Source organism: Bos taurus, chromosome 13 (genome assembly GCF_002263795.3).
Source record: "Bos taurus isolate L1 Dominette 01449 registration number 42190680 breed Hereford chromosome 13, ARS-UCD2.0, whole genome shotgun sequence".
NCBI classification, from domain to species: domain Eukaryota; kingdom Metazoa; phylum Chordata; class Mammalia; order Artiodactyla; family Bovidae; genus Bos; species Bos taurus.
This window is the reverse complement of record NC_037340.1, coordinates 54,207,573-54,228,008: the sequence shown is the minus strand read 5'-3', so window position 1 is coordinate 54,228,008 and position 20,436 is coordinate 54,207,573. Positions and strand designations below refer to the sequence as shown.

General features: G+C 60.8%; 1 protein-coding gene across 9 annotated transcripts in view; it reads right to left on the bottom strand.

The window, feature by feature from the left end:
- Positions 1 to 8,299: 8,299 nt before the first annotated feature.
- KCNQ2 (potassium voltage-gated channel subfamily Q member 2) overlaps positions 8,300 to 20,436 on the bottom strand; it is a 48,277-nt gene continuing 36,140 nt past the window's right edge. For 4 of the 9 annotated variants that reach the window (XM_025001103.2, XM_025001106.2, XM_025001107.2 and 1 more), the window contains 5 exons: positions 20,142 to 20,250; positions 19,628 to 19,759; positions 17,627 to 17,734; positions 14,956 to 15,079; positions 8,300 to 14,224 (listed from right to left, as the gene is read on the bottom strand). In XM_025001103.2, the coding sequence (XP_024856871.1) occupies positions 13,493 to 14,224; positions 14,956 to 15,079; positions 17,627 to 17,734; positions 19,628 to 19,759; positions 20,142 to 20,250 (1,205 nt within the window). In that variant the 3' untranslated portion in view covers positions 8,300 to 13,492. The remainder of the gene's footprint in view (positions 14,225 to 14,955; positions 15,080 to 17,626; positions 17,735 to 19,627; positions 19,760 to 20,141; positions 20,251 to 20,436) is intronic. The other 5 variants (XM_025001108.2, XM_025001109.2, XM_025001110.2 and 2 more) reach the window with 3 other exon arrangements.

Here is a 20,436-nt window from a genome sequence, read left to right as displayed (position 1 = left end):
GCTTCAAGCCAGGGGAGGCTGAGAGTAAGAGGGGACTGGGGCTGGCCAGGAGAACTTCCAGAGCAGCTGGCTTTCCCCCTCTGGTGGGCGTTCCCTGCAGAGCAAGATGCCTTTCTTCTGCCCCACTCTGAAGATGCCCAGGGCCCAGTAGAGGGGCCAAGACGTGGGGAGGAGCACACCTCGGCAGGAGGCCGCCAGGTCCTGAGTGGGGCGGGCACAGCAGCAGTCCAGTTGTGGCCACTGTCCTGCTGAGCGGACCAACTTGGCAACTGATAAAACTCCCTGGGGGGCCTTTCCTCGGGGTATTTGAATAACAAGGATCATCAAGGATCGAAGATCATTTCAAACACACACAGGTGCTACATTTCAACTTTCCTTTCAACTCAGCAGGGCTGTTGGAAGGAAAGATGAATAAACCAGAGATTGGGCCCTCTTGGCCTTGTCAAGATGGGGAGGCCGAGGCAGGGGCTGCCCCTGGGACTAGGGCTCCCACCTGGCCGGAGCTCAGGCCCTGTTCACAGCGGGTGATAGACCTTGGTCCTGGGTGACAGCCCTGGGTGACACAGGCAGTGGGCGCTGGGAAAGACCAGGAATCCCCCATGCCTCCAGGGAAGGCAACTCCCACCATGAGGGGCTCCAGGACCCAAGAGATCCTGCACTCCAAGCCCCGGCTCCCAGATTGTGCACGGGCAAGTGGGCCTATGCTCCCTACGCCACGTCACCGCGGGAGCTGTCACCCGGGTGGCCCCTCCCACTGGGACAGGTGGTCTGCCCTTGTCCTGGCACCTACCCTTCCAGTGAGGGTCTTGTGGCCCTGGATGCCACACGCCCTGCCCTGGCCCCGGGAGCAGGTGGGTGACGGGCAGGCCTCAGAGCTGTGACACGCCTGTGGTTTCCGCATCACTGGTCCTGTCAGCGTCTGCAGGACTGTCTGACAAACAGAGGCCTCTCAGCCAAATTTTTAAAAAAGACACATAAAATATTTACCTTCTTGCTGCTGAAGAAAATGATGCATTTTTGTGTCCTCGGCAACCATACCCACTTCGGCCCTGGGACACAGACCCAACAAACTGTTTTCTGAGGCGCCTGCCTGACTGGGGGCCCCACGCTTGGTGCTCACCCGACAAGTGTGGGTTTTCACTGCAGGGTCGGCCCTGCTCTTGGTACTGTGTTTCCTCCGTGGTGAAATAATTGAAGATTTGTTTGGTGTTTTTAAATTACAAATCTAGCCCGTGGTGCCTGTAACTGCTTCCATAAAGAGCATCACAGAGAGCTGGAATTAGGAAGGCTCCTCATACCCACTCCACACCCCGCCCATCCCCCTGCCCAGCCCTCTGCACGTGTTAAAGACATTGAAAGTGAAAGTGAAAAAGTCACTCAGTCGTGTCCTACTCTTTGCGACCCCATGGACTATACAGCCCATGGAATTCTCTAAGCCAGAATACTGGAGTGGGTAGCCTTTCCCTTCTCCAGAGGAATCTTCCCAACCCAGGGATCAAACCCAGGTCTCTCACATTGCAGGCAGATTCTTCACCAGCTGACCCACAAGGGAAGGCTTAAAGACATTGAACTTGAGGTTAGTCTTCCAACAAAGAAAACTCCAGGCCCAAGTGTTTCTCTGGTAAATTCTAGGAGGTGAGCAGTGTTATGCAATCACTTTCTGAAGGAGAGGACATACTCCCACCAGTTCCCCAATGACTCCAAAGCCAGGGCCCTGCAGAGTGAGGGCACCGTCTGTCATCACGGGGATCCAGCCACAGACCCAGAGGGTAATACGTCACCTCCATTCAAGCTCAACACAGGATGCAAGGCTGGATCAACACTCAGAAGATATTCAGTGTAATTCGACGTGTTAACAGATGAAAGAAGAAACCCCTGAGATCATCTCAATAAACTTGGAAAAAGCATATGGCAAAATTCAGCATCCACCCCTGATGAGAAGTTCCCGATCACTAAGAAGAGACCTACTGCCCACGCCGAGTCCGTGCGAAGTCCACGGCATCTCCATGCCATCAGCAGTGCACAAACACAGCACTCCAAGAAGGGAGGCAGCAGGCAGCTCCCTGCTCTCCGCCTGTACCCACAGAGACCACGCTCTCTTTGCCACAGACCTGTGTCCTGTGTGCACTGTGATCCTGTGGTTACGTACCTGTGGCCACACAACAAACTACCCCAAAATCCAGTGGCCTCAAACAGTGACACCCATTTATCACCTCACACAGCCTCAAAGGCCAGGAATCTGGATAGGACACAGAGAGGTCAAAGGTCTCAGCCAGAGGCTGGTGTTGGCACAAGCTGTGGGCCGAGCACCCCCACGTGGCCCTGGGCAGCCTTGGCTGGATCCGGAAATGAGAGTTCCTGTGGGAGGAGCACCCTCCCCACTCCTGTATTTTCTGTGTGGCGAGAGCACAGGGGTTCCCAGCCTCCAAGGGGCCTGGGAGGAACGTCTGGGGTGAGGGTCCAGGCCAATCCCTGGATGGGCAGGCAGCCCCTCCTCCCCTCCAACAGGGACCCCATCCCCATGGAGGCCACAGTCAGGGCGACTGTCAGCAGTGTACATGGGTTCCCTCCGGTCTGGGAGTGGGTTACCCCCTCACAAGAGGAGGAGCACAGGCAACTGCCCCACAGGTCCCACTCCCTGGGCTGATTCTACAGGACCAAGAGGGGTCCCCAGGGGCCTGAGACCCCTCCCACCCCCAGCTGGCTCCTCCAGCTCCCTCACTCTGCTGTCTGCAAGTTCTGAGCCCTGACGGGTGGCCCAGGTGGCCAAGGGGGAGGCCTGCAGCCCCCGAGGTGGGCACAGGCTGGCGGGAAACCAACTGCTCAGACCACATGGACCACCTCCTTCTGAAACCAGCCTGTGGCTCCTTTGGGGCAGCTCTCAGAATTCATGGAAGCTGTGCTCAGTGTCAAAGCCTGGCAGCCCACTCTGCTGTCTCCCCAGAGGGCCTTCTGTCTCCCCATCTTCTTGCACAACTCCCTCCGACCCGGCACCTCTGGCCAGGCCCTTTAGCTCCTCCAAGCCCTGTGGTCCTCTCCTAAATCAGGAGGGGCTCTAAACGCAGGCCAAGCCGCAAGTGGAGGACAGACTCCTGACAGGAGGACTTGTTCTAGGAAAGGAAGGCTGGGCGCTGGGCCTTCTCGAGAGGCACTGGGCTCTCAACAGGGGCTCTGTCCAGGCCCCTCCCATCTGTAAAGCTTTCATCTAGCCCTGCTCTGCCCACTCACCAAGCCTCTCTCCTGAAGAAGCCCCTCCCTCCCACCCCAACCCCCATCAGAAGCCTGGGGAGAGGCGAAGCTGGGGTCACAAGGCCTGTCCCCCTGGCCCTTGTCTACAAGACGGGCGAGCCTTCCTGGCCCGGGGTGGGCAGGCACCCATTCTCCGGATGCAGGCACAGCACAGCAGCATCAGGAGCGTGGAGGGATGGTGCGCGCCCTGTGAGGCTTGGAAGCTGCAGGGAGCGTGCTCCTGGGCTTGCTGGAGCCAGGGGGTGCCAGCGTGTGTGGACGCTGGGATGAGAAGAAGGGAGCCACCCTGACCTGAGGCAGGTGACGTGGGACTTGGGCTCTAAAACAGTGAAGGGGCAGGTGTGCTGGGGCTTCGCCAGGGAAGATGACCCCAGGACCAGGACCCCCGGACACCCTTGTTGGGGAGCTGCCTGGGTCCGGGAGGGCAGCTGTGTCCTGAGGTCAAGGTGGAAGCAGAGGTTGGGTGGAGGACCAGATCTGTGTCTAGGTGGCTGGGCCCCGAGCCTCCCCGGGGCGGGCAGGTGGGGTGGACCGCAGGCAGCGATGCGGCAGACGGGAGGATTCAGTCTCTGCTCTCTGCGCCAGCCAGCCACCAGAGGAAGTTAACAGAAACTAATTCCAATGCAAATGTCAAACCCACCCTGTGATGAAAAATTAGCAGCTCTGAATGTCAAGGAGGGAGTCCCAGCTCCAGCTGTCTGGCTCCGGCGAATGGCGTGGGTGGCGGATAGGGCTGAGCTGTTTTCTCCAGCTCCTGGGCCAGGGGCCGATGGAGGAGGTAGCTGGATCGGGGCCACTGTTTGTGCAGACTGACCACTGGATGGTCAGAGCACCATTGTCCTCTCAGCCCCTCTCTCAGGAGTCCAGCGGGTCCCTGAGTGGCTCAGGGGCTTAGTCACCCCTTCTCCCCTGCCTCCCCACAAGGCAGAGAACCAAGGATGCATTCAGTAGGTGCTCCATAAATACTCTTGGCCGTGTGAGCACGGCTCCTGTGAGCATGAGTCCTGTGCCCAGCGCCCTCCTGGTCCACTGGCCCATGGACACCCTGGGCAGGCCCCAACCAGGGTCACTCCAGGAAGGAAGGCAGTGTCCCAAGCCACCCACTGTGTTCTCTGCTCCCAGCCTGGCCAGGTTTCAAGGCCATGCTTGAAAACTGACAGGCATTTTCCACCTAAAAGTGTCTGAGAGGCACAGGCCACGTGCCAGCGTCACCAGCGAGGCCTCCTTCTGCACGTGCAGAAGTAAAACGCCAACTGCTTGAGTTAAGCTGTTTCATCTTAAATTGAAAAAGAAATGACATTCTTGCAACTTGTAAAAGCAGATGCTGGCTGCTACAGGGTGGGGTTTCCTGAGGACCAGCAGTGTCTGGATTTGGGGCCTTTCCTGGTGTCAAACCCCAGCAAGTCTGCAGGGACTCAGGCACCCAGGCTCAAGAAGCTGGCCCTGGAGAGATGGGAGGGCCTCAGACGAAGAGACCCATGGTGGGAGGACAGAATGGGCTGTACACCACCCACGGGACACAGGTCTACGCGAGGGAGGGGCCCTGGTGCAGGGCAGCACAGAGGCTACGAGGAGAGGGCAGGAGTAGAGGTGGCCCCAGAAGGACCGTAAGGATTGGGAAAGAGCCATGGAGGAGGGAAGGGGTGGGTAGTCACCCCTCCCAGAGGTTCAGATGTGAAAGGAAGGTTTGGACTTTTCCTTGCTGGCACTGGGGGGCCCTAGAAGGGTTCAGAGCAGGACGCTGCCAAGGACAGAGGGACAGAATGCAGAAGGAGAGGACACAGTCAGCCAGGCAGAGAAGACTGGGGACTCGGTGAGGTGGGCTCACATCTGTCCTCACACAGAAGAAACTTCTGGGCCTGCCCTCCATTGGGACAAGCATAAATGTGCAGCTTCTAAGCCAGCAGCCTGGTGGGCTGGTGTGGACAGCTGTGTCCCACAAATCCCCATGCTACCATTTGAGGTGCAATCTGGGGGCTCCCAAAACACCAGGCAGTGACGACGGCTGGGTCCCTGCTCAGTAACCCTTCTTTCCCACCTGTGAAAACCCTGAACTTCACCCAAGTCTCACCAGATCTTAGAGCCGTGCCCTGCAGCACCAGCCTCGGGGATGTAATAGCGTTTGCAGACAAGCCCAGCATCCCTGCCTGCCTCCTGTGTTCCCAGCGCAGGGCCTGAGCTGAGCTGTGTTAGGAGAAGGTCAGGGAGATTTGCTCCGTCAGCTTCCGGAAAGGGAGCCGGTGACAATAGAACTTGCTCTGGGCAGCAGCTCTAGTAATGCGAGATAGCTTCCAGGCCTGTGTCTGTGGCTCCCTCCCAGGTCTGTATCTATGGCTCCCTCCCTGGGTTTCAGCTACTTAGGCAGGGCAGCAGGATGGTCCCAGCACCAGACATCCCGCTTTGGACTCCTGGAGGGTCAAGGGTCAACGTTTGCCCAGGACCTGCTGTACCTATGGCCCATTAGGGCCACTGACCCAGGATTGGATTAGGCTCTGCCTTGAGACAAAGGTGCTTGACAAACCAGCAAGGGCAGCCTGTGATCACCCATGGAGCTGTCTGACCTCTGACCTCACGCACACAGTGGCATTTCTGTCCCTACCGTCTGTGCTCCAGTAGCCATCATGAAAAGTCAGGCTTCATAAGTGGTATCCATGGTCTGGGTTTCAGGCTCCCTGAGCTCAAGGCTGTGTCTGCCTCATTCTTGTTGCTGCTCCAAGGACTGACACAGATCTGTTCGGTGAATGAATGAATACCTGAATGAATGAATGAGTGAATGAATATGTGAGTGAATGAATGAATGAATGAATGAGAGAATGAATGTTTGAATGAATGAAGGGCACCACTCCCAGAGAAGCCTTCAGTCTTGTGTGCTAAGTCACTTCAGTCGTGTCCAATTATTTGCAACCCCATGGACTATAGCTCATCAGGCTCCTCTGTCTGTGGGATTTCCTAGGCAAGAATACTGGAGTGGGTTGCCATTTTCTCCTCCAGGGGATCTTCCAGACCCAGGGAAGATTGAACCTCCAGCTCTTACATCTCCTGCTTTGGCAGGCGGGTTCTTTACCACTAGCACCACCAAGCCAAGTCCAATTCCGAGAACACCACCTCATGGTCTTGGGATCCCAGGGGCTGCAGGTTTGAGGGTCCAAGCGGGACTGTGGCTGCAGCCACCCCAGCTTTGAGCCCTGGATTGCAGAGCAGCAGAACAAGCACCAGGCAAGTCAGTAGACTCAGGGACCCAGGTCAAAGTTGTTGGATGGAGCAGTGCCTCCTACTGTCCTGAGGCCTGAGGGCCTGGCTAGCATCCTAGCCTCTCCCCCTCCAGCTTACCAGCCCCCACCACAAGGAGCCCCCACAGCAGGAGCCCTTCCTTGAACCCTCAGGCCCTTCCCCAGGTGTCACAGAGTCCAGGGCCAGGCCTGGGGACGTCGGTACAGTGGAAGCCACCAGTCAGCCTTTCCAAGTCGAGGAATGATGGTCCTTGGGAGCTGCAGGGGAAGGTTCCCCAGATGGGCTCCATGTCCCAGAGCTCCGGGCAGCTCTCCTCCAGGTGAGTGCTGCCACCTAGTGGCACCAGGATGCAGAGGCCCTGGGGCCCAGGAAGGGCGAGAGGGGGCATCCATCCTGGAAGGGCTTAAGGTTGGGCAGAGGCTGGACACACCTAGAGGCTGGCATTCCCCACCAGCCTCCCTACAGCCCATGCCTGCGCATGGCATCTGTCCACCACATGTCCTGTCACTCCGTCACCACAATCTCCTCTGACCCTCCAAGGCCAGCACTCACATGCTGGGTCCCCTGCCTGCTTCACCTTCAGGCAATAAGAGGCGCCGCCTGTGCTAGGAACCCTGGTGGAGCACGAGTCACAGGCAGGGGCATGTGATCAAGGGGGCAAGTGAGCTCGTGGGGGGGCTCATAAGCCGTCTGGAAATGCACCATGGGACGGGGCGGGGCATCATCTTCCTACCCCCAGAGGGCTTGTCCAGGTGGGTGGAAGGGGCAGAATTGCGGGGGAGCAAGATTTCAGGATGAGGGAGGGGCCGATGGACCAGTAGGTGCCCAAGCGGCCCTGTGGCGGGCAGGCAGGGGGTGAGCTGGTAGACAGCAGGTACCCACGGCGCCCTTGGAGCAGCACCCCAGGAGGGAGAGCAGGGCCCCCCGGGGTCTGCTATGACCCCTCGTCTCTGGAGCCCTCTCCTCCGGCTCGAGCAGACGGGCAGGGACACAGCAGGACCCAGGTGGTTGATCTGGGTGGACACAGGTGAGAACAGAAGGGGACCCTGCGCCTGCAGGCAGGAGCCCAGCTGCACCTAGAGCCCAGTTCTCCCCCAAACCCAAGGCTACCCCAGCCAGAACTTTCTGGAAGTCTCACAGCACAAAGGCCTCTGGTGGGTGGCCTGGGCCTGCCAGGTGCCTCCCTAAGCCCCTGCTGCAGCCAGGTCACCTGGGAACAGGCTGTGGAGGCAGCAGTCCAGGCCTGGTCACTGCCTCTCAGGCCATTGTCCTGCTGAGCTGCTCTTCCTACTCAGCTGATCCCCAGGAGGGTCCAGCAGAGTGGAAAATTCCAGAGGGCAGTGGGCAGTATAGTTGAAAACACAGGCTTAGCTCGCCGCCACATCTCAGACCCACCTGCAGCCCATTCCTCTCACAGAGAGGTATGGGGGCAGCGACAGAGCAGGTGCCACGCCTGGCAAGAGGGCCTAGGGGACATCAGAGTCCAGGCAGGGAGCCAACAGCGAGTTCTGGGTCTCCACTCACATGCAGAGCATGCACCTGAGAAAAGGCGCCCACCCAGCATCTCCTGAGGGCCCGGTCCCAGGACTCCTGCCGCTCCCAGTGACGGAGAGAAGGCCAGGTGGGGAGCTCGGTGGACTCAGATCCCAGGCCTGGGGTCATGAGCATGTCTATTGTGTGAGCCACCAGCCTGTCCTCCATCGTGACACCAGTGACAGGACACTGAGGACTCGGTGCCCTGACCTTGGAGGGTGCAACCCCACCTAAGCCCTGTCATAGGCCAAAAGCCCTGAGCCCGGAGGAAAGAGGCCACACACTGTCCAGGTTGAATCACTGTGTTTTACTAAGTGCACAGGTCCACTGGGCATCCGACTCCTCCCCGTGGCGCTACAGCTTCCCAGAACCTCCCACGTGTGTCCCTGTCACCAGATCCCACCCCGGCCGTCCCCGGGCAGCCTGCGCTGGGCCCTCCGGGGGACACACGCGTCAGCCTGATAGTGAGTGCAGTCAGTGAGTCTCAGCTGGTCCGTAGAAAACTAGATTCTTTCCCTGGGCGTCTGTCCCTGGAAAACGGACGGCACGCAGGTCACCTGTCGCGGGCGTGACAGGTCCAGGAGCAGAGGCCCGGCTGTGCTGCAGGGGCGCGGGCGCGACGGCGCTCGTCAGCACTGAAGGCATCATGACATATTCTTTGGAGCATGAACATGAACAAAAGTGCAAAGACAGCCAAGACAACAGCGCAGATGGGGCCGGGGGCCGGGCCGCCTTCGGACGGCGTGGGATGGGAGCAGGGTCCCCAGGTGGGCAGGCAGGCAGAGCCCCGCAGGAGCCATGCCGTGAGGCCCCCTACCCCCTGTACTTGCTGCAGACCTGGGCCCGCAGACCCTGGATGGAGGAGGTGGCGGGGTCGCAGGTTGGTGCCTGGCAGAAGCCAAAGGGGCAGGGGGTGACCACGGTGAATTTTCGTCAACGTGCATTAAGGCAACAACTTTATGAAACTGTCAGAGCTGGACGTGCAGCGTTCAGCAAAGTCCACACACCTGCCCAGAAACCCCAGGACCGAGGGCTGCCCCCCAGGAGGGTCCCTGCCTCTCCCGGTGCCTAATCTGCCTATACTGAGGGTCTCTCCAGACAAGCCATCCAGCCACAACTCCATCAGGCAAGGGGACCCATGCAAGTGTCCAAGATAAGAGCCACCCAACTCCTCCTCAAGACAGAGGGGTCTCTCCTCCCACAAGCATCTTTTTCATGCTCCCTACCTTCTTCCTACACTCTTCTCCCCCCAGAATGCTCTCCGCATCTGCCCCCATCCTCACAAGTCAACAGAAGCCAGCAAGCTGTGTGCCCCACCTGTGCAGCTCCAGGGGCTACAGTGTCCCGCCCTGGGCAGCCGGCTTTCTAGGCCCCTTGGACAGAGGGTAGGTGTAAGCCCCTGATCCTAGCACATCACATCCTTCAGGGAACTCCCCGATCGTCTCTCCCACTTAGCACTTGGTAAAGGCCCAAGTGGAGCCCCTGGGGGCAGGAACACAAGAAGCAGCTGGCCTGGGATGGCCTGTGGCTCCCCTGGGCACTAAAAGCAAGTAGCCCAGCCCTACGGGGCCTAACATCCATCCATACACGCAGGCAGCCTGGAGTTCTGCTCAGGGGTCACAGAGGGCAGGACTGTCCACATCACTGCCCAGGGCAGTGAAGACCATGCAGGGCAGTGCCACACGAGGAAGTGTCTAATTTGGAGCCATGTGTACTGGGAGTCATGAAGCCACCCTGCTGCTCATAACTCCCCACCCCGCTGGTGGCAGGGTGCCCTGAACCCTCCAGGTGGCGCCTCCCTGCCGAACCAGCCCTCTTCACAGCCATTTATTCTGGGGACTTAGGTGTGGAACCAATGTTGACTTTGCAGCAGGAAATCCGGGCCAATGCCTCCACCAGCACCTGGCATGGTCTTGACGTCGGGGGAGCATGGAAATTAACACCAGCCATCTTACGAAGGCCTGTCTGCAGCCCCCCCGCTCCGGGGCTTCAGAAGCATCAGCAATGTCCCAGGGCCACGTTCTGTCCACAAACAGCAGGTAGACGGTGTAGCAGAAAAGAGGACACTTCCCCCCATCCCGTGCTGACATCTTAGGCCCGTGACCACCCGGGTGCCCCAGCCTCGGGAAGGGAGAAGTTAAAACAACGTGTGAAAGCTGGGGGGAGCTGCTGTCTGGTGGCCGCTCCAGCTGAGTGTTAATTAGAGGGCAATGACTGGCTCTTCTCATGGGGTGGACTCCCTGGCAAATCCCCCCAAAGGAGGGTGGTGCCCCCCGGGGGGAGGGGCCCGGCAGGGAGGCCCCAGAGGGAGTCCCCTGCCCCCTGGCGGGGTTCCTTCATCCTCCACGGTGGCCATGGCTCATGCTGTCACAGAAGAGGGAGGTGTGGGGCAGAGAAGGGAGAGGGTCCTGACGCTGGGTCACATGGCTCAGGAGGGCGGAGGGAGCCACCAGAGCCCCCACATTGCAGCTGGATGCCCACAGACACCAAGGCCTCCCTGGCCCAGCCTAGGCCATCTTGGCATCTGGACAGCCTCCAGGGCAGCTGAGGAGGAGGAAGAGGGTAGGTGGGAACCTGCATGGGCTCTGGGGATCCCCCTGAGGTGCTGCCCAGAGGCCAAGAGCAGGAACCCCACCCAGGGTCAATGTCCCAGGACTGTCTGCAACTCCCAAACTCGCTGATTCCTATGGATTGAAGCAGGTAGAGACACAGCGAGTCAGACAAGGCGTCTGTATATGGGTGGGTAAGCGTGTGTGCACATGGGTGTGTACGATTGTGCATACATGGGTGAGTGTGTGCACTCTGGTGTCTGGGTGAGAATGCATGTGACTCTGTGTGCAGGTGCTGTGTGTGTACCTGTGGGTGTGTATGCATGAGTGTGTATGTGCTGTATGTCTGCAGGCATGAGTGTGAGCACAGGCTTGTGCAGAGCTGGGGGAGCCGCATGATCAAGTAACTGAGATGCTTCTCTTGGGAAGCGCCTACCACACGGGCGGTGGGGCAGGATGGGCCCGCAGCCACGGGTCACCCAGAAAGTGCAACGACTTGCCCGGAATGCCAAGCACTCTCCTGCCACACCTCCCGAAGGTGGGGCTCCTGCAGCAGCAGATGGACACAGAGGAACACATGTTGCTCGGGCTCCTGAGGAGCCTCTACCCCATCATCTCCTAAAACTGCACCCCAAAACGGTCCTCCAAGCAAAGATGGGGGGCAGGATTTCATGGAGGACGCGTCACAGAATCCTTGCTGAGCACAGCACGTGGAGAGTCAGGCCTCAACCCCTCTTGCTGCAACCTTGGAGGCCCTCCCAGCAGTGGCCTTGGCGCCAGCATCTGGCTTAGCAGCTCTGCGGACCAAGCCAGCCCCTCTGGTCACCAGGGACCCACAGCACAGGGCATGCCTGTGACGGGACATGCACCCCTCTCCAGGGGCCAAAGGCCCCTCCTACCAGGCTGGGGGCCCACGCAGGCCAAGATCTGACGTGGGTGGGTCCCTGCTGCTGGCAACCTGAATCGAACCCTTCCAGAGCCAGACAGCAACAACTGGAGGCTGGAGCGGCTGTGGATGCACTTGGTCCAGGGGCTGCCCTGCTCGTGCCCTGTCGGGGGCCTCCAACTGGTGCCTCTCTCACCCAAGATGGGGGGCAAAGGGGGCCTCCGCCCTCACCCAGAGGAGCTGCCACTTGCTGGGGTCTCTTCACACAGCCAACACTAAAGAGGGGCTTTGCTCACCACTGAAGGTCTGAGGTGGAGAACACGAAGGGGGCACAGAGCAGACACGCTGGGTGGAGGGGGCCAGTGAGGCACCACCCCCTGCCCCAGTCCACATGAAAGATTCCACAGCCAAGCCCTCCCTGGAGACTGGAGGGAGGCATCCTCGTGCCTCGGCCCTGAACACAGACCTTGGTTCTGACTCCAAACTTGGGTCCTCCTGCACTGGGCCAGCAGACAGGTGCACATGGCTGGGACCTGCGGGTCCTGGTGAAGTGGGGGGGGGGGGAGGGCACGCACAAAGGCTGCAGTAGACACTGCTCCCCAGGGATCTCAGAGGGCCAGGACCCTAACAGCCAGGGGCATTCGACCCTCAGACACTGCTTTCAAATCCTTCCCAGAGAGCAAGCACAATCTCTCACTGACCAGGATGAACGGAAGCATCCTGAGACAGCTCAGGCTCTCCCTGGACCTGATATTTCAGGGGAAGTCACTACTTGGTAGGCTTCGCAGACCCAGCCCTGGTGCACAGGAAGGTCACTGCCTCAGAGGGCACTAGGTGCCCAGGCTTGCTGTCCTGTCACCCCAAATGCCAGATGCCCCTGCACACTGACAACTGGGGGCCCAGGACAGGGTCCACTCTGCCTCCTGGGGTTGGACTCCTGGCTCAAAGCGACTGCCCCTCAGGCCCAAGATGAGAAGGATGGGCACCACTGTTTCCCAGGGCCCAGGGTGGGAACAGACATCTCTGATCCCAAGACACCCAGAGGTCACAGTCAAGGGCTGGTCAGTGAGGAGAGTGGGGGGGATGGTCAGCCTAGGAGGGACAGGAGAGACCACCTACAAGGCAGCTCCTTCATCTCTGGACAGTGTGGGGCAGGACTCTACTGAAAGGCTGCAGCATCATCCAGCCGCGGTCCTGTCGGGAGACAGGTGAGGCAGGGTCCCTGGAGGACAGCGAGCAAATCGACTCACCATAGCCAGCCCAATCAGGACCCCAGAGCATGAGCCCAGCCAGGGGGCACCCTAGCCACTCAGCACCCCTCCCCGCAGGCAGGTCCATATCACAGTGCTGGCCACAGCATGGTGACCAGCGTCCAGCCAGGGGAGAGGGGAGAGGACACAGGGGACACCCCCCAGCTTTCAGGTCTGGAAGGGAGACCCCAAGGATCCCCTCCAGGAGCCTATGGAGCCGGCCCCTCTCCACAAGAGTCAAGTTCAGGAGCTCTGAGGCCACTCTGTTCTGGAGGGGGTCCCGAGCCTCGCCCCCACGCCCCCTTCAGGCCAGGGTCCTGAACGTGGGGCTGGCTCCTGTCACAGGGCGCTCAGAACCAGGGGAAGAAGGCGACACTGACCAGCAGCTGTGGGTGGTACCCAGGATGATGGGGCAGGACAGGAACGGGGGCAGAGACAAGCCACACGCCCTGGGCCTCAAAGCTGCTGATCCTCACAAGGCAGATCTACCCCTCGCTGCCACCCTGCCCCCAACGAAGCCTCCACCTGGCCACCGGGGGCCTATCCTCAGCCTTGACCCTGGCCTCTGTCATGCCCGGGCCAATGGTCTGCAGAGTCTCCCGAGTGGGCACGGCCAGCCGGGCTGCCCCTTGCTGGAAAAGAATTTCTGCCAACCTTCAGTGCGAGAGACTGAGGGCCACGCCTGCCCACCGCCCTGCACAGGCACCCGTACTGCCCTGCTCTAAGAAAAGGGCCCCGGAGCATCTGCCTCGAGACCAGGAGGCCAGGAGTCAGGGGGAGGCTAGCGGGTGGCCTCATTTCCGGGGCCCAGCCCAGCCCATATCACCGAAGGGGCCCTCGCCCGTGGCAGAGCGCGGCGGGGGCCCGCACGGGGTGCAGAGGTCCGAGTCCGTGTCTGACTCGCCCTCTGCGATGTAGGGCCTGACTTTGGCGCATGGAGCGACCGCCGCGTAGCAGCTATTGAGGGCATCCAGGTTCTCCTTGGACTGGGAGATGCTGAACCCACTGAAGGAGCGCTCCAGCTCCTCGTGGTCCACGGATGGAATGGAGATGGATGTGTCACTGTCCCTCAGCGCGCCCTCGTGGGGCCTGCAGGCCGGGGCATCCTCCGGCCTCAGGAACTCCGTGCTGGCCCGGTGGCCCCCGCTGTAAGCGGACAGGGACCGCTCATGGGCAGGTGGTGGCGGGATGCGCACCAGCGAGCTGTGGTCCCCCACGGGTGAGGTGCCGTGGCCTGGGCGGGGGTAACACTGCTGCTGCCACGAGGTGGACGGTGGGCACTGGGCGGGGGGCGCAGGTGGGGGTGCCGCGAAGTTCTTCTGGCCCACGGAGCTGGTGGAGCGGACGAGCTTGATGATGCAGCCGCTCCGGCCACCGTGGTCCCGGCTGTCCTCGGGGCTGTGGTACGGTGGCGCTGGCTCCGGCTCCTTGGCCCCAAAGTAGGCCTCGGTTTCCGTCGGGGGGACACCCATGCGCTGCATGTAGATGTTCACCAGGAAATCCAGCTTCTTCTCCATGGACAGGACCTGTGGGAGGGGCTAGTGAGCCATGCTAGATGGTTCCCATGCTGGGGTGGGGGGTGGGGTGGGGAGGACAGTCCCTGGAGGTGGGAAGGGCTGGATGCTTCTCATGGCGGGGTCGGGATGCTCTTTGGAGTTGGGGAGGGCAGCAACGCTCCCTGGACAGGTGGGGACCCTAGACACTCCCCAGAGGTGGGGGGACACAGAATGTCATCTACAGAATTGCAGAGGCAATAGAAGGCAGGACACCCCCTCCCCCAGCAGCTCAGCCTCTGACTGCCCCCATCAGGGTATGTGGCCTCAGGGCTTCAGAGCATGGACACTCTTGCTTCTATGGGCCACTCTGTGGGTTCACCCATAAAGCAAACTCCACAGGGAAGGAATCACCCGCTCCTCTCCTGGGCTCCCAGAAGCAGACCCTCAGCAAAGGGTCTTGTGTGTGGTTCCAGAGGACTTGCTCCCAAGAGAGTAGAGGAAAGTCAGACAAGGTCAGCCAAGTGGGGTGGAGAACCACCACGAAGGCCCTGCAGCAGCGCCCCCCAGGCGAGAAGAGAGCCAGCAAGCCAGTGCTTGGCCTGGGGTCTATAGGCGCTGGCCAGAAGAAGGGAAGTGCCCCAGGCCTGGGAGTGCTCACAGGGTACCCAGGGTCCAGACACCACAGCCCTCAGCTACCCACAAAGCTGGCGCACCCTCCCGCAGCAGCCGCGCTGACACCACGGACCCCCAGCCTCTCCCACCTGCTTCTCCACCTTCCCCAGCCTCCCCATCATGCTGGGGTCCTCGGGCAGCTCCGCCTCCGCCGGGCCCTTGCCTCGGTCTTTGTCCGCCATCGTTGGGCCACGCCCCACGATCTGGTCCACTCTGCCGGAAGAGACCCACCCCGGGCGTGAGGTCGGGTGAGAGCGCCGGGGCCCAAGGCGTCTCCTCCTGGGCCAGGCCGCAGCCCCCAGTTTCAGGCTCCGACTGAGCCAGAGACTACTGAGGGCAGCGAGGAACCAGGACAGACAGACGCCTGGCGCCAGGTCCCCGTCCTGCTCTCTGCCACCCTCGGGACCTGTCCCTTGACCGTCCCATCCCAGCGAGGCTGGCACATCAGCGAGGAGCAGAGAAGGAAGCCAGGGCCATGCACTCCCAGCTCCCCCAACCTTCCCCACCCTGAGCCCCGCCCCCACCCCAGCTCTGCTCCTGGATAACGTGCCACTGAGGCCCCGCCCACCCGGGGGTCTGGAGGGGGCGGAGCTAAAGGTGGGCAAAGGGAACCACAAAAGCGCGGTAGGGGGCGGGGTGGGGGGCGTGAGGGCTACGCTCCATGCGCCAGACGCGGGAAAGGACACAGACTAACACCAAAAACCGCCAACACACAACCAGAAGGGACAGACAGAGCCACTGCCAACCAGAAGGGGTCCCTGTGCGCTCGTGCGTGTACACGTGTGTGCTTACTATGCATGCGTGTGCGTGCTTCCATGTATGTGCGCGCACTTGTGTGAACGTGAGTGTGCCCTTATGTGCACACGAGTGGGGGATGTGGAACACAGCTGAGGTGGCCTCAAACAAGGGCAGCAGTCAGAAAAGCCAACAAGATGGGAGGGAGGCCTCCTTCCTAGAGGGGCTTCTGCTTGACCACCGTGTGAGCAGGAACGGCCCCAGAGGAGCTCAGAAGGCACCTTGAGAGCAGCAGCGTGGGTGCCCGAGCCGGAGGGGTGCAGCCACATGGACACTGGGCAAAGACACTGGGGCCAGGGTGCAGCTGGCAGGACAGTGACCCGGGCACAGGCCACGCGAGCTTCATGGGCAAAGCCTCCTTCCAGGCTCCAGAGTGGGGAGGGCCGCCAGCACCCCCAGAAGTGCCACTTGAAGCCACTGCCCCTTCCCCGGCTGCCTTCCTCACCCACAGCTGCCCTGATCGCCTGTCAGGACTCGGGGATCTGTCCTGTCTGTCGCAGGAAGCAGGAGGGGTCAGGCTTGCATCAGCCATGGGGCAGCCTCCTCATGCTCCAGTGGGCATCATGCTTGATCATGCGGGGGGAGGGGGGTGGCGGTTGCGGGGGGAAGAAGGGCCCTCAGACTCCAAGCAGACACTGTGGGGACAGAGCGGGAGGAGGGCTGTCTGGTGTTCAAGTGTCCACACAGTCCAGGCACGGGCGCTCAGCGCCTTCACCCCTGCCACATGACGGGCTGTCCACCTGGCTGCTGCCCTGGGAGCCTCAGCCCAGGGTCGGCCTGGAGCTGCTGCTGGTGGGTGCTCCCTGTACCACCCCCTCCCCTGGGCCTCTGGTGAGGAGCTGGGCTTAACCCCTTGTGCCCAGTCGGCCCTTCGGCCCCTTCTCTGTGGGAGTCTGCATGTCCTCTGGCTGCAGTGGTCCGGGAGGCCTGGGGATTCCTAGGGCTGGCAGGGCCTTCTCAGCCTCTGTGCCCTGCAGCGATGCCGGAAGGGCGGGCTGCTGCCTCGGGGCACAGCTTCCTTGGGGCTGTCCTCCATGTCCTCTTTGCGGGACACAGGAAGGACAGGGGATGCGACAAACACTGTCTGGGCTGCCCTGGGTCAGGCCTTCTCCCCCCGAAACTCCTTTCTTATAGGAGAGCTGCCAGGCTGGGATGCTGAGTACACTGACCCCCGGCCTTATGCAGAGAAACCCCAGCACACAGGAGTCAGACACCCCACTCGCTCCATTGGCCCAGCGGCCAGCATCCTTGCTGGCCTTCAGGACACCCCTGGTCCTCTCTGCCAGCACCCCATATCCCTGCCCTGGGTGCTGCTCTCACAGACCTACTAGGGGCATCACAGCCATCATTTCAACCGTCCAGGGGAACAGGAAGGCTCCAATGTCTGAATTCACCACCAATGACCCTGCTCCTGCTGCCTAACACCTAACTGCCCTCGTACTCCACTCCTCTTTGACCAGGACCACCTCCTACAGGAACCCTGACTGTGGTGACAACTGGACACAAAGCCCAGGGTTCTGGGGAACCCCTGGGCGCCCCACTCAGGTTGGGGCCTTTCCTAGTCACTCTTCACCAGAGTCTAGAGGCCAGAGGACTGGCTTGGTCCATAAGCGGCACAGAGTGACCCACCGGCAGTGGTGCTGGGAGCCCGTACTGGTGCTCGGGCAGAGCCCCCGCAAGGCAGGCCCTCACGTCTGAATGCATCTGGTCCCTGGGGGGCTGCCATCTACTTGTGCCCGGGGAGTGCCCCACAGCAGTCACACAGGTGTCACACGGCCTCCCCAGGACCATGCCAAGAGGAGCAGCTCAAGGGCCCCTGACCCAGCCTCCCGGGGCCTCAGAGGACGTCGCTTTGTCAAGGACAGGAACAACTCCATATCCTGTCGAGCAGAGAGGGTGCTGCCGTCATGTGGCTGGAGCGAAGGGGACTGGCATTCCACACAGACAGGCGGGGCGTGTCCTGACCTAGGTGAGTACTGGGGTGACTCTCTCGGAGGGGCCGTGGGTCCTTTGCTGGGGTACTTCTTGTGCCGGGGAGTTGAAGGGGGTGGGGGGCCCACAATCATATCTATCCTGGCGAGTAAACAAGAAAAGAGACACCGGGAAAATGCATCGTGAAGCAACATGTGGGGGGCAACAGGAACTTGCAGAGACAAAAGGAACGACCTGCTGAAGGCCGCCCCGACCCTGGAGCGCAAGGACTCTGAGCTCCAGGACCTCGGCACCGGGTGGGTCCACAAGCTCGTGGCCCTGTCTGCCCAGGCCAGTGTCCACATGCATGGGACACAAGGCAGCTGGCAGCAAAGTGCCAAGGGTCCCAGGAAGGACATGAAGGCCCTGCCAGTGAGCGACAGACATCCAGCTCCTGCGGGGTGGGTCTGTCTCATCTGTTTTCCAGACGGAAAGGGAGGGAGAGGAGACCATCTAGGACAGAAGAGCCTGGTGAACAAAACAGCTGCTGTGACGGGTAGAGGTGGGCCAGCCACTGGGACCTGGGGCGGCCTCTCGCTCACACTTGCACACATGTGAACACACGTACACGCTCACACACTGCACATACCTGCATGTTTACATGCACTGGCACATGTCCACACACCTGTGTACACATGCACTCTCACACGTACACAACTGCATGGGCACAGACGTTCGCACAAACACACAGGTCTACTCAATGCTCGAGGAGGACACTGAGCGGCTGACCTCCTGGCCCAAGCCTGTGGACAGGAAGGGGTCAACCCCTGGCCCCACCCTAAGGGAGAGCTGGAGGCCTAGATGGACCCCTCCCCTGGAATCTTAAGCAGAACCGGGCGGACACCACCTGCCATGGGGCCAGAGGCTGGGCTGACCCCCAGTGCTGCTGCGACCATCCAGACCCCTCCATGGCCAGGGCCCAGGCTTCAGGGCCAGAGAACTGGCAGCAGCCTCAGGGGAGGGGCCTGGCCAGCAGAGGGTGAGGCCCACGCCAGGATAGACCCACGCCAGCCATGGCATCACGGGCACCACAGACACGTGTGCTCGTTTGTGTAGACAGTGCGTGCTTCTGAGCACATGTGTACTCAGTGTGCATGTGTGTGTGCTGGCCTATGGGACATGTGTGTGGACATGCGGCTTAGGAAACAGTTATTTGTGTATACATGTGCCAACACGCATGTGCATGTCGGAGTAGACATAGTTCTGTGTGCATGTGTGTCCTGGGTCCTCACTGTGTCTGTGTACATGCATGTACGACTGACTCCTGGAGTGAACAAGCCAGAGACGGCAGTGCCCGCGTGTGCACTGCCCCGGCCACACCAGGCACCTCTCCAGCCCCATCGCCTACTCTGGCCATAGGAATCCCTCTGCATGAGGGGAGGGAGAACCTGCCCTCCCATTCTGAAGGAAGAGGTGCCACATGGCCTAACTGCTGCCCAGCAGGCCCACAGAAACCTGCCCCTTCACCTCTCAACAGAACTAAGCTCCCCAGCTCACGTGGGCACACATACATGCAAGGACACACGACACACACAGATACATGCGTACACCCACACACTTCTGCCAAACATGTGTTGCACTCGTGTGCACACATGCACATGCATGCACTTTACACATACACATGTGTGCACACGTGTGCCTAAGGTCTGCACACACGTGAGTACACGTGTGCATTCACACACGTGCATGTGCACACATACATACATACACGTTTGCCCATCATGGCAAGGGCAGAGAGAAGAGAGAGACAACAGAAAGATTCAAAAACAGACCACATGAGGACACGGCAGAAAGCCCACATGGGGCCGACGTGGGGCCAGAGAGGAAGGGCCCAGACGTGGCAGCAAGCAGGGCCAGCCACTGTGTCTGCAGCCGCATCTGCCACCACACCTCTGCCGGGAACGGGCAGCCTGCACTGCACCGGTCCCCGAACAGCACCCGGGTTTGGCCCAGAGGACCCGGCTCCGCACCCCAGGGCAGGGTGGGCCCTCTTGCCTGGACTGCAGGTTTTTGATGCGGGACAGCATGTCTAGGTGGCCGGCTGAGTACTGCTCAATCACGTCCATCACATCGTAGGGCCGCAGGCTCTCCTTGAACTTCCGCTTGGACACCAGGAACCGCATGACACTGGAGGGGTCAGAGGAGGGGCTGTGAGCCCTGGGCAGAGACCACCAAAGGCAGCCCCCAACGATCACCTAGCTGTGGCCCTCCCAGAATCTCTAGCCCTATTATCCGGGACCCCCATGCCCCGTACTCCCTCCACCTTTGGGCCTAGCTGTGCCGAGGACCCTTGTCCAGTCAGGAACCCCCGTGCAGCACAGCTCCTGCTGTCCACGGCACCTGGCACCCGGGTGCAGGCGATGGCCATGACAGCAGGTGCCTTGTGAGCGGCAGGGCCCGGGCTGAAGGGGTGTCGGCCGCGAGGCATCCCCCTGGAGCCGTGTCTTCACACCCGCTCCCCAGGCCCCACGTGCACAGATGGCTCCGTGAGAGGCAGCCAGGTCCTCACCACACGGCCCGGATGCTGACTTTGAGGCCTGGGGTCAGATCCTCTGTCACAAACTCGCAGTTGCAGCTCTTATTATCGTCCACGATGTCCTCCCCTGGGAGACTTGCTTCTGGGTGGAAGGACACAGCCCGTGAGGGGCCGGGCAGCACCCGGCGCTGCGGGGCCTGGTGCTCTGGCCCTGTAGCGCTCCAGTCCCCACTCCTGCCTTCTCAGCCTGCTTCCCTCTACTGTGCTTTTCGGGGAGCGGCCACCATGAGAGTATAAGAGGGCATCACTGTGCATGGACGGATGGGCA